The sequence below is a fragment of the Cupressus sempervirens genome, chromosome 11 (genome assembly GCF_028749045.1).
Source record: "Cupressus sempervirens isolate cs-2001-9-10 chromosome 11, ASM2874904v1, whole genome shotgun sequence".
NCBI lineage: Eukaryota > Viridiplantae > Streptophyta > Pinopsida > Cupressales > Cupressaceae > Cupressus > Cupressus sempervirens.
Window position 1 is genome coordinate 738,853,283 of NC_143128.1, and position 12,734 is coordinate 738,866,016.

Here is a 12,734-nt window from a genome sequence, read left to right on the forward strand (position 1 = left end):
CACAATGTCAACAATCCACATTTACCCTAGATTTGGATATACCCTTTCTAGATTTCCCAAAATTACTTGGGTTTTTTCCTGTTTTCCTTGGTTGACCCCTGCTCTCAACAATCAAAGCACTATCAGATGTTTCACCCATGTTTTTCCATCACATTTCCTTGCTAAGGATAACACCAACATCAGTGTGTTTAAACCAAGGACAAAGATACTTACAATCGTGACAAAGTCATTCTAGCTTTTAAACAATGAGCATAAAATCAAGAAAGACTTAACCTCATCATCAAAAATTACTTTTACAAAACTTGGCTAAATAGTAACTATGTTAAATTCATTCGAGTGATTACTAACCAAACCACCTTCTGGCATCTTCCTATTAAATAATTTTTTCATAAGAAAATACCTCGTTTGGGGTTGAGGATTTCCTATGCAATTTGTACAATGCTTTTATTAGACCATTTGTGGTTTGCTTTACTGTATTGAAAGCCACCGACGATACCAAACACAACCTTATTGCTCCTAGTGTCTTCCTATCAAGAACCTCCCATTGTTCATATGAGGTACTCGTCGATTTCTTTTTTTTCCACCCAATGGCAAGATAAGATCCTTCTGATATAGATATTATTCATTTGTATCTTCCATATTTATTAGTTTTGATTGTTGAACTCCTAATCCTTAAGCTTGCCCTCCTCTACCATTACTCGTACTCAAACCTAATATTTCCTACCAATTCACCGATAAGTATACTGTTGTAATACCAAATATTACGGTTTCAACAAATATGAGCAATAACAATATTAAGATAATGCATAGTAATGTAAAAATCTATTGCAACAACTTGAATCTACAAATTATGATCAATAATATTCAGCTCTCTCAATTCTAGTCTGTTAATACAACACTACAAATGCTCCAAGAATGCCCAATTGACAACTTTGTGTGGATCTTCCTCAATTGCTAAATGGGGTTCCATCCAATTTACTCATTCTTCAAGGATCTTTGCCCTCAAAGAATCAGATTTGATGCTATCATTAGCTCCAACTATCAACTCCATAAATGTTGAAGAAAATAACTTGGTAATTTAAAAATCTAGGCCCAAGTTTTGTTTTAACATTTTCCCTCTCCCTCCAATTCCATCAAACTTTTAAGGTTTTTTTTTTCATTTGTTTGTTAAAATTTATGCCTTCCAAAATAAATTGAACTCCAAGGCATAATTCTCCATTATTAATATGGACTCCTTTTATTTATATAACTTAATACTTTGACTGCCTAGGAGAAAGTACCAAGACATTATCATATTGTATTATAATAATAGTAACTATATAAGTTCATTAATATTATTTTATTTAATCCAATTTAGGAAACATTTCAATGTTTTCTGATTTATTCATAAAATGTTCATCTAACCTCAAAACTAGCATTTGACTAAATCCACCTAATCAAAATTACGGATTATGTATAAATCCTATAGGCCAACTAGCGATTCCTCCTAAAAACAAGAATCCTCCCTCAAAAGTAAGAATTGCAATCAAAGTCTTGAGAATGATCCTGGAAGTCCTTGATGTATACCGGTCAACTCTTAATCAATCCCTAAAAATTATAAATTGTAACCGAAGTCTCCATAATGATCTTGGAGGTCCTCTAATTGTGTTTTGGTCAACTAAAATAAGGATCCCTCCTAAAATCAAAAAAATATTGTCTCAAACTACTTAAAATGACACAAAGCCCCTTTAAAGCTCCATGACACTAAGTAAGCCCTTGTTCCATATTGTTGACCTACGAGAATTGGTATGATAGATCAACTCCCTGTCATTTGTTGATTAGTCTAAGGAAGGGATATTACAATGAGTGTGCTTTTAATTGTATTGCCTGATAATATCAATAACAAGAAACATGTCATCTAGTTATTAATTCTCTTAAATGAACACTTTGTTACGGGATAGAAAAAAAGAAGACCCATATAGCTGCAATAGTCCTCATACCAAACTTAATTAAATTAAATGTTCTCTCTTCAAATTGTGTTGTACAAACCTAGAATGCAAGTGTTTCAAGTGATGGTGTTAGCATTAAAGAATTATCATTTGATATGCATTCGCCTATCTAGCCCAAACATTTGTTAATGTAAAAGACACTAATAACATCAACATCTTGAGGTTATTCTTTTAATTATATTTTTGAATTTTTTATTTTGTACATGCCCTAAAATATGTTGAAGGGCACTAGGTTTATTAGTAAAGTCCTTGTGGACACCTAACAATGGTGTTGACTTTATATCTTCTTCAATGCAAATATATATATATAGGAAAAAAGTTTAAATTAAATAAAAAGTCGTGCATTTACATTAAATGTAGAAATTACTCATTTACTTTTGGCCTTTGTGAACATTTCTTACCGATAAATTTGTCAACATAGAAAATTAGCATATCTGGGTTGAACCTAAAGCCTCTTAACATAGAAAGTGAGGTTTTCCATTACCTACACCATACAGGAATAGACACTCACTTGTATGGACCAAGATGTCAATAACATGAAAAATGTCTTCTACGACCTAGCTCTCTCTTTCCCTTCATACATCTGTAACATTCTTTCTGCTAAAACTGATTTATGGGATTCCATATCCTTGAAGTACCATACAGATCCGTGACAGCATTAATAAGCTATAGGAACTCCGAATTCAGCGACCTAAAATTATTTTTTGATGGGTATTCCTCATTCTTAAAGAACACTCAATCCTGTCATGTAAAATTAAGATTTTTATGTAATGTCAAATATTGACTGTTCCTCCCAGCTGAATGGAGTCAAAACCATGACTGCAACATGCCTCAGCTGTATGCTAGCCATCTCCTGATGTGCCCAAGCATGCATTTCCTTATGAGAAAAAAAGTACCCAGAACCTTTAACATCCCCGAGTACTCAAAACATTCCCTATAGGGGATAGGTCAAATTTTGCAGAAGACATGTCCGCAGGGAGCACTGCTTGACAAAGCTCCATAATAAATCAAAGACTTTATTTAAAGTAGATAAAACGAAGAAAAAGAAGTAGCCCGCACATTTCTCAAAGGGCTAAAATGCAAAGATGACAAGAAAAGCAAAACCAATCATCTTGAACAGCTGATAAAAAAGCAATCTTATTTGCATTTTTTCAATTCCTAATTACACTTTCCAATTGCGAAAGACATTATGAAAACAAATGTATTCAAACAGCACAATAACATCAACAAATAAACTAATTTATGTCTACCAAACAAATAAAGTGTGCTATAGGGAACCATCGCTTCCAACACTTTTTTCTTCCACAGCTGTTTTAACCGCATTAAGAAGCAACGGCATCAACATGGGATTAGTTGAAATGATGCCCTTTTCTACGTCCAAGTATCTTCCCTTGGAGAAATCGAGAGATTTCCCAGCAGCATCAACCACATGACCACCTGCCTCTGCAATTCACAGAAATATTTTATATTCAGCAAGATTAAAAGAAAGATGAGAAGCTCGGGGCAAATAAATTTAACCATTTGATTTTTTGTATCTTCGGGATTTTCATTAAAGTCATCCAAAGAAAACAAGCTGAAGTTGAAGCAATCATGTAAGTAGAAAAAAATGTATCCAAATAAAGGTTGTACAAATGCAGGGACTGCATGATCATAGAAGCAATCAGTGATGAAGTGTGATTATATTATACGTCAATATAGCCGTCATGTGCTGCATGTGCCGGTACAGGGAAATATTGAAATGGAAACGAGATCCTTATCCCTCAATCTACAGGAATGGCTGGTTATATAGCTAATAGTTGCATCCACCAAGATAAGCTATAGTTGGTTGGTATTAGAGAAATGCCTACCTTAAAGAAAGTTACATGTGCATTTAATTTTTAAAAGTTAAATTCCAGCATTTGGTAAGATCAGCCAGTAAGAATCAGATTTTCTAAGAGCACCCCAAACTACTTGGATATGTCCATCAGGATAGTGACAACTTCTCAGATTGAGGAATGGCTGGTTATATAGCTAATAGTTGCATCCACCAAGATAAGCTATAGTCGTTTGGTATTAGAGAAATGCCTACCTTAAAGAAAGTTACATGTGCATTTAATTTTTTTAAATTAAATTCCAGCATTTGGTAAGATCAGCCAGTAAGAATCAGATATTCTAGGAGCACTCCAAACTACTTGGATATGTCCATCAGTATAGTGACAACTTCTCGTGGATTGATGTCCTATGCTCTTAAGGTGTTGGTGGAATCATAGATGTGAGTATCGCCGATTAATCGGCGATACGAGATAAAATCGCGATTTTTTGGGGCCGGCGATTTAGTCGCCCCAAAAATCGCGATTTTTTTTTGCAGATTTTTTCCAAAAAAATCGCAGATTAATCGCCTAAAAAATTGCCTAAAAATCGCGATTTTTTTGCAAAAAATCGCTCGCGCCCGGCAGTCACATAAAGTGACGAAAAAACACGTTTTTTTCATTATGTTTTTACATTGCTTAGGGTGTTTTGGAGAGGAGAGGATAGAGAAGGAGTTCTTGGCAAGAAATAGGCAGAATCAAGTGCATTTGGAGGCCTTTTGATTCGATTTCTTCGTTACTAGGTAAGTGATTTGAATCTTTGTTTTTTGTTTTTGCAAGAGATTGTATTTTTTTTTCTTACATGTAAATGGATAAAAATACATTCCTAATTAGTTAGGAATGCATTTGATGAATGTAAGCAAGATTAAATGCATTCATTTGCATTTTTTTCCATTCTAGATCGAATTTATGCTAAAAATTTGCCCTTTCTAAAAAAATTTGAAACCCTAGCAGCTAGTTTGTTTGAATGTTATTTGGATTTCAATTTATTGGTGCTGTTATTGGAATGTTGCTTGAATTCTTTGTTTAACTGTTAATTTTGATCTTGTTATAATTTATTTATAGTTTTTTTTTTAAATTTGTATGTGTAGGCAGCCCGCAGCAGTTTTAAATGGCAGACAAATGGCCATTGACTCCATGCCCCTCAGGCTACATTGGCACCAGGCCAAAGAATGCGAGAGATCAAGCATGGAAATATGCCTATGAAGCACCTGATGAACCAACCAAAGTGATTTGCATTCGATGTGAAAAAGTAATATCCGGGGGCATTTACCGGTTCAAATATCACATCGCAGGGATCTCAAAACATGATACAAATCCTTGTGAGAATACAACAGAAGAAATAAAAAGGTTTGCAAATGCCTTGCTCGCAGCTGGAGAGCAAAAAAAATTGCAAAGAGAGCGGAATAAATTGCATGTCAAGGCAGCCATAGCAGAGACCCAGGGCAGTTTCGTTGATGTTCAGGAGGAGGAGGCAGCCATTGAGAGCATGGCTAGCTCTTATCGTGGGCCGCGTGTCCGCAAACAGGGTGTTTTTTCTTTCACGAGTTCCACTCCCACTCCCACTCCTACACCTCCTAGCACTTCCGCACCATCAGGATCAGCAGGTGCTTCTGGGATAGGGAGCTATTTTGTGACGAGGCACACACCTGGTGCACAACCTTCATTAGAGGCCACTAGATGGAATAAGGAGGTCCATGACCAGTTGGACAATGCACTAGCAGATTTCTGGGTTTTCAACAACCTTCCTATTAGTGTTGTTGACAGTCCCTATTGGGAGGCTTTGGCCACAGGGTTGACAGTTGCAGGAAAGGGGTACAAGTTCCCTTCTCGTTTTGTGTTGGGTGGCAGGTAAGCGAATAATTTTATTACACTCGATTTCCTTTTAATTTTTAACTTTTTACTTAGTTCTAAATTTTAATTAATTTATCTAGAAATTAGAATGTTGATTACTAAAGTCTAAATCAATTTTAAATTACTAAGAATCTAAGACATAACTAAATTTTGTTTTTGTAGGCTTATTGGAAATGCTGTTGAGAGGGCCAAAGCATTTGTTGAGGAACAGAAACAAGAATGGACAAAATTTGGTTGCACCATTCTTTCTGACGGGTGGACGGATGGGAAGAGCAGGACCATAATTAATTTTTTGGCCTGCTGTAATGATAATGTGGTGTTCCTGAAATCAATCGATGCCTCCAACAAGGTAAAAAATGCTCAGACATTAGCATTGATGTTGGAGAATATGGTCTTAGAGATTGGCATTGAAAATGTGGTGCAAATCATCACAGACAATGCTACTACATATGTATCAGCAGGTAAACCGTAATTTTATGTTGCATGTGCATTGTGAATTTCACAACAAGAATTTTTAATAGTTTGATATATTTGAAAAGTTGGAAACTAATTAGTATTTGCTTTTACAATTGGCAGGAAAACTCCTACAGCAGAGGCACCCCACTCTCTCTTGGACCCCGTGTGCAGCACATGTCCTTGACCTTCTTTTGGAGGACATGGGCAAACTTGAGTGGGTCACTCCAATTGTGGAGGATGCAAGGCGGGTGACAAAATACATATACAATCACCCATGGGTCCTTAGCCTGATGAGAGAGCACACTGATGGCAAAGAAATTGTCAGGCCTGCCGTCACAAGGTTTGCAACGATTTTTTTGACATTGCAAAGCATTCTCGATAATTTGGCTTCTTTGAAGCAAATGTTTGTTTCCAAAAAATGGCTTGCTTCCACATTTTCAAAGAAGAGTGAAGGAGAGAATGTTGTGCGGATTGTGTTTGATAAATATTTTGAAGATAAGGCTGATGAAATAGTAAAGGTAACTACAAAACTTTAAGTTTTAGTTTGCACTTTACAACTTTATAACATACTAAGTTTGTAACTCAAGTAAATAATAATTTTGTAACTTGTCAACTAATTTCAAATTTATATTGCAGGTGTCTAAGCCTTTAGTCGGAGTTTTGCGTTTGGTTGATGGAGACCAAACGCCAATGGGTGAACTATATGAGGCCATGGACAAGGCCAAAGAATCTGTCAAAAATTACTACAAGGGGGAAAGCATCAAATATGAACCCATTTGGCAGATCATTGATAGAAGGTGGAATAATCAGCTTCACCAACCCATTCATGCAGCAGGATATTTCCTCAACCCACGTTTTAGGTATACTGTAAGCTCATTCTTACTCAAATTTAAGTTAACAAAGACTTGAGTTCATTTTGCTTTCGTAGGGTGTTGGGTGTGTACTAAAATTGGAAGACTTATTTGTTTTTGGTTTTTGGTTTTAGGGCTGATGGTACATATGCAGATCCTGATGGAGAGGTCATCAGAGGCCTAAGTGAGTGCGTCGAAAAGATGGTAACCAGCGAGGAAACAAGAGATAAAATCATCACTGAGCAGGAGATCTTCACTTCAGCAGGAGGCAAGGTGTTCTCCACTTCTCTCTGCAAGAGAGCAAGGCTTACACAAACCCCAGGTAATACATTTGCAAACTTCTGAATCTCAAATGCTAAATTAATATTTATGTTTCATTTTTTGTTGTCTATTAGTATTTTCTAACTTGTACAATTTTTGTGATGCAGTGGCTTGGTGGACCACTTGGGGTGCAAGCACTCCAAATCTTGCAAAATTTGCTCTCAGAATCCTATCACAGCCTTGTAGCGCATCACATTGTGAGCGCAACTGGAGTTTGTTTGAGGCCATCCACACAAAAAAGAGAAACAGGTTGTCCCAAAAGAGGATGAATGACATGGTCTATGTGCAATATAATCTTAAATTGCGCATGAAAAAGGCGCAACAAGATCCGCCTGGGCCAATCGATTTGGATGAGATAGATCCTTATTATGATTGGACGGCACAAGAGCAGGCTCCCTTATTTACACAGGAGGACATCTCCAATTTGGAGAGGGAGGCCGCGGAGGAGGCTGCGAAGGAGGAAGGGGGTGGAACTGGATATGACATCGATTTGGATGACATCGAGGAGGGCGATGATGAGGATGATGACATTGAGCTTACTGCAGAGGACCTTGACATCTTGCGCGCAGCGAATGTGGAGATACCGACATCTAGTTCTATAGCTACACCATCTCCTGCATTGGCACAGACACAGACACGGGCACAAACCCTGCGGGGTTCTAGTTCTAGAGCTTTACCCTCTCCCGCACTCGCTAGTAAAGTGACTGGGAAGAGGAAGATGTAGTCCTGTATTTGACATTTGTACTTATTTGTAGTCATGTTGATGTGCTTATTTGAACTCTTTACATTTGACACTTTATTTATGAGAATACTTCTCATGTGTTGTGAACTTGTTAGTTGTTAGTAATTTACAACTTGTCACTACTTACTTGTTAGTAATTTACCAATTAATAACTCTTTTTGCATTGATATATATCTAAACATGATTGTTTCTTATGTATTGTTAGTAATTAAGTCATTAGATGCAAAAAAACATTGAATTCTGTAAAAAAATCGCATTTTTTTATTAAAATTTAGTGGTTTTTTAGTTCCCGATTTTTTCCCCGATTTTTTCCCGATTTTTCCCGATTAAACTTTTTCAGGCCTAGGCGATTAATCTCCTCAGGCGATTTTTACATCTATGGGTGGAATTATCAAGAAAATTTACTTGAATTATTTTAATAATTGTTGTATGACCTTGGTATAATTTAAAATGGAAAACAATAAATATATTGAAGCTATCTAAAAACACAGAAGTAATATTTAGTTATCTGAAAAGGAATTTTGTGTTCAAATAAATTAAGTGTCGTTACACTGAGGGTGCCAAAAAATGAGGCTGCAAGGGGATTTTAAGTTATGTTATCAAAGGGGGAAAAAAACAAAAAGCAATTGAAAACAGAAAAAATGATTTTCGAAAAAACAAAAAACTTTTTTCAAAAAAACCAATGAAAAATCAAAAAATGCTTTTACCTAAAATGAAAAAAAATTATTTAGACTAGGATTATATGTCATATGAATAACTTAAGTTAATTCAGATAAATATTATAAGACTTTTTATCAATTTCTTCTAAAAATGATCTTGGTCAAGAGGGAAGTGTATGCAGGCAAAAAGTGGACAATCAAATACAAAGTCAAAGCAGCGACTAAAAAGGAAACTACAGAGAGAAACATACAAAGGAAAAGCTCAAATTGAGTAAATTGAGGAATAATCCTCACAAATTTCATAAATTTTGTAAACAGGGAATGTCCCTATATTAATTTTTGTGTCTTTAATGGACATAAGTCCTCGGTAAAATTGGAGGTTTTGTTGGCTCCTTCCTTCCTTTCAATGCCCGTCTGAATGGAGAAACCATGTATAAACTGTATAAATTAATAATAAAAAGTTTTGGCTTCGGCCTTTTACCAATAAAAAAAAAAGCTTTGAAAAACTATAAAAATAGAAGAGTTTTCAGGGAAGGCATTACATTATTTCCGTAAGTTATTACATTTCTCAACAATGAACACACATTCATCTTCTCCGTTTCCCAAGGATGGAAACCCTTCAAAAAATTGAAGGCTGCAAGAACAAAAACCCTCCAAGTTTTAAGTGTCATTTCATGCAACAATTACCAATGTGCAGCGAAAATTGGTTTGGAGAGGAAACTCTTGTTCCATTTCAAGGGATTTAATGCAGTGTTACAACAGTCTTAACTCACCTCAGACTCAACAAGTTGGTTTTTGACTTGGACTAGACCTCGGTGCTCAAACTCGACAAATTGACAAATCCAAGAAATTCAGATTTTTTAGGGTTCTCAACTTGTTTTATGATCTCTTCAAATCATAAAGACCCAATAATTTCATCAAATAGAAGCTACTTTGATCACATTTTTAAGTATGCATCGATTACGTAGTATAAACACAAATTTTAGCTGAAGGAAATAACAAATTTAGAAATATTGTCAAATGTATACGAAGCTCGTGGAATATGGAATCCATGGCATCAAAACTGAACATATGAGTCTCTGGCTCAAAGGAGCTTGCATTACTCACTCCAACATCACACCAAGTCATGCACTAGTGTTTAAGACAGATCTTGGATAATGATGTAACCATGAAATTTGCTTGTGGCTCAGTGACTAGTGTATATATTCAAGAAAGGAATTTATTATTAAAGTTTTTGTGAAACCTTCAAGTCTTTGTGTTCTGTTGTCAAACTGATTAACAAAGAGGAATGGTTAGATAAAAAGATAAATGGTTATCCTCTAATTTGACCTTAGCTGGGATGCTAATAAATGGGAGTGTTCTATGAATTGTCTTTGTAAGGCATGCGTGATCTACTTTTCCAATATGAAATGTCATTTCTTGTCAATTATGACTTGACTTGTATTCAGCAGTACAATGATAGTAACATACCAGCATTTCTTAGGTCCATCCTTGTATTCTAAACAAGTTGTCCACTGTATGAAACAAGATAATTCTTGATTGTAGCTCTGATTGTGAAGACAAAAAGATCTGCAACATGGAATATGTATTTTATAGATTTTACAATCATGATTCGTCATTGGCATATTGCTTGCTTAGACATAGTTTGATGGGGATTTGGAGCAACACCTGAATGGGGTCAAGGGGCATTGTAATGCCCCTGCCATAAGGGTTCTAAATACATTACAAAAATGCCTCAAAAAAATATCAATGATGAGAAAATCATCTTATTGCTAACACATCATGATTTTCTGGATAAAACCAGCACAATCAGTGGCAACAAGACTGTGATCATGCACTAAGGACAGTGAGTAAAACACAGCAGTAATATGATAAACTGCAAGACTGATGATTAAGAGAACAACATCCCATTTCGCTAAACAAAGTTTAAGAGATAAGTAGCGATTAACAAATAGTTAAGTCGGCGGTTAAGATTGTTCATGAAGAGACGGCACTCCTCAAAGGAAGATGACTTCCTAAAAGGGCACTGCCTTTCAGCAATAAGGAAGGATATAAGAATAGAAGATTTTGGACTGAAAAGGTAATAGAGGAAAAGAAGGAAGTCAATCTATCAATAGAGAAATATCCGATTTCAGAAAGAGCAAAAGTTGGCAGATGTTGATATCGACAAGATGCTTGGTATGATGCATAATAAATAGAACTACTTATATTGTTGATACGTTTATCATGTCTTCAAATTAATATTATTTGGGGATGATAAGTAATTAATATATTGCAAACTATTATATATTTTTGTTCTTGCCATAATTCTTAATGCATGCATAATTACTTATATTAATAAGAATTCCTTTAATGCTTTTATCCAACCAACCATCCCATTATGGAGTGAAGGATGAAATACATGATTAGGAGGGAGTGGGACTGAGTCCCTCATCAAGTACGCCAACCTCTAGGTGGGGCCAAGAGACAAAATGACTTGGACTTCATTCTGTGCTCTTGGGCTTGATTGGAAAGGATGGGCTCCCAATGACATATATAATTCTCGAAGGGAATCCATAGTGTATATTGGTTGTCTGGGAAAGCTTTTAATCAAATACCACATGCACATCATGTAATTTGCAATGGTGATATAAGGATTAGGATTCTCCTTATAATGTTACTGATTATATGATTTCCAATCTTTCATGGATGTTAGACAATCATCATTAATTATATTAGAAACGATAACTAACTTGGTTGCAGAATCTAAATCAAAATTTAGAAGTTAGTAATTTTGCATTTCTTAAATGTACTTCATTCCTTCTCTAAATAATTTGTGATTCTAGAGGAAAATATAGGAATATCTAAATAGGGGACATTGCAGGCAGTGCCCTTGTGTGGGTCTGGGGGCAGCACCCTTAACAGGGCCTAGAGGCAGCCCCTGCCACCAATCCCAAATGAAGACCTTCAAAACCACACCAGTATTCATGGCGCACAGTATTTTGTTTTTTTTGTAAATCCTTGATGGGCATGTCATAAACCAAACGAGTATTGAAAGGTTGTAAGTTTTTTTCATGTAAGTAAAATTGTGAGCTTGGTGAATAATCGGGAGCCGAATCTCCCAAGCTTGCCACGTTTTGGCATGTCTTAGCAAGTCTTGTAACTCTTTCATACAAGAATCATAGTTATGTGAAAAAGTTACAGATTAGTTTTCAGACTCAATGGGTGATGGGTTGTGGTTTGTTCTTTTCAGTATTTTGGGATTTGCGGAGATTCTTGCAGATTTTTTTGGATTCAATGTTTGGCGTGATTTATATATTCCATAAAGTAAAAAGTTGTAATTTGTTCCGTAAATAAGAATTCATGTAATAGCATTTCAATGACCATGCAACATTCAGAATTATAGAAATTAGTTCTACGGGTTATTTCAGGTTGGGATAGATAACTAAAGGTAATAATTAGGGCCTTTTTAGATGTGGTACCGATTGAGAAGCACCAACTTATAAAGTGTAGATATGAAGGTTAGAAGTGTGCAGCCGATTTTCAATATAAAGGAAAACGGGCATCCTGCACATTTGAGTTCATATCAAATTACAATCAGCATATCATAGTCCAATAGCAGCCAGTGATACGGTAAATTGATGATGTTGTGTTAAACAGAGGAGATGAAAGCTCCTTAAATAGATTTACAAAGACAATGTTTCTAAAAGAAACAATTGTGATTTAAAGACGAAAAAATAGAAACTATCTAATAAACTAAAAACAAAGATGAGTATTGAAGAAACATTACAATATTCTAATACCCTCCCTCAGTTGTCATTGTCTAACTAACCGGCATAAGATTATGCATGTCTTGTGGACATAAGTTCTTCAGAACATTTTGTTGTTGCTGAGACCAAGAAGTCATCCAATCTGATATTGGGTAATAAAGGTAACCCCTTTTGCAAATGAGTACAACCCAAAACAAGTTGCAAGATGATTCATTGAGAACTTTTGCAAACGAGCTTTACGACTCAAAACAGACTACAAAAAGCAAC

The 12,734-nt window shown here is 35.6% G+C and overlaps 2 protein-coding genes across 2 annotated transcripts in view; one reads left to right on the forward strand and one right to left on the reverse strand.

Annotated features, from left to right (window-relative positions):
• Positions 1-3,112: 3,112 nt before the first annotated feature.
• The window catches only part of LOC149531750 (3'(2'),5'-bisphosphate nucleotidase 1-like), a 59,483-nt gene continuing 49,861 nt past the window's right edge, over positions 3,113-12,734 (reverse strand). The window contains exon 8 of the mRNA XM_089811898.1: positions 3,113-3,431. Within this exon, the coding sequence (XP_089668024.1) occupies positions 3,256-3,431 (176 nt within the window). The 3' untranslated portion in view covers positions 3,113-3,255. The remainder of the gene's footprint in view (positions 3,432-12,734) is intronic.
• LOC149531751 (uncharacterized) lies at positions 6,233-8,146 on the forward strand. The gene is made up of 4 exons (XM_089811897.1): positions 6,233-6,663; positions 6,782-7,005; positions 7,131-7,318; positions 7,425-8,146. The coding sequence occupies exons 1-4, from the start codon at positions 6,346-6,348 to the stop codon at positions 8,039-8,041; spliced, it is 1,347 nt and encodes a 448-aa protein (XP_089668023.1). The 5' UTR covers positions 6,233-6,345; the 3' UTR covers positions 8,042-8,146.

Excerpts from the sequence above, each read along its gene's own strand:
- LOC149531751 (XM_089811897.1), top strand. The coding sequence starts at position 6,346 with ATGGGCAAACTTGAGTGGGTCACTCCAATTGTGGAGGATGCAAGGCGG. Across the intron at positions 6,664-6,781 it reads AGGCTGATGAAATAGTAAAG|GTGTCTAAGCCTTTAGTCGG; the intron begins GTAACTACAAAA and ends TTTATATTGCAG. Across the intron at positions 7,006-7,130 it reads TTCCTCAACCCACGTTTTAG|GGCTGATGGTACATATGCAG; the intron begins GTATACTGTAAG and ends TTTTGGTTTTAG.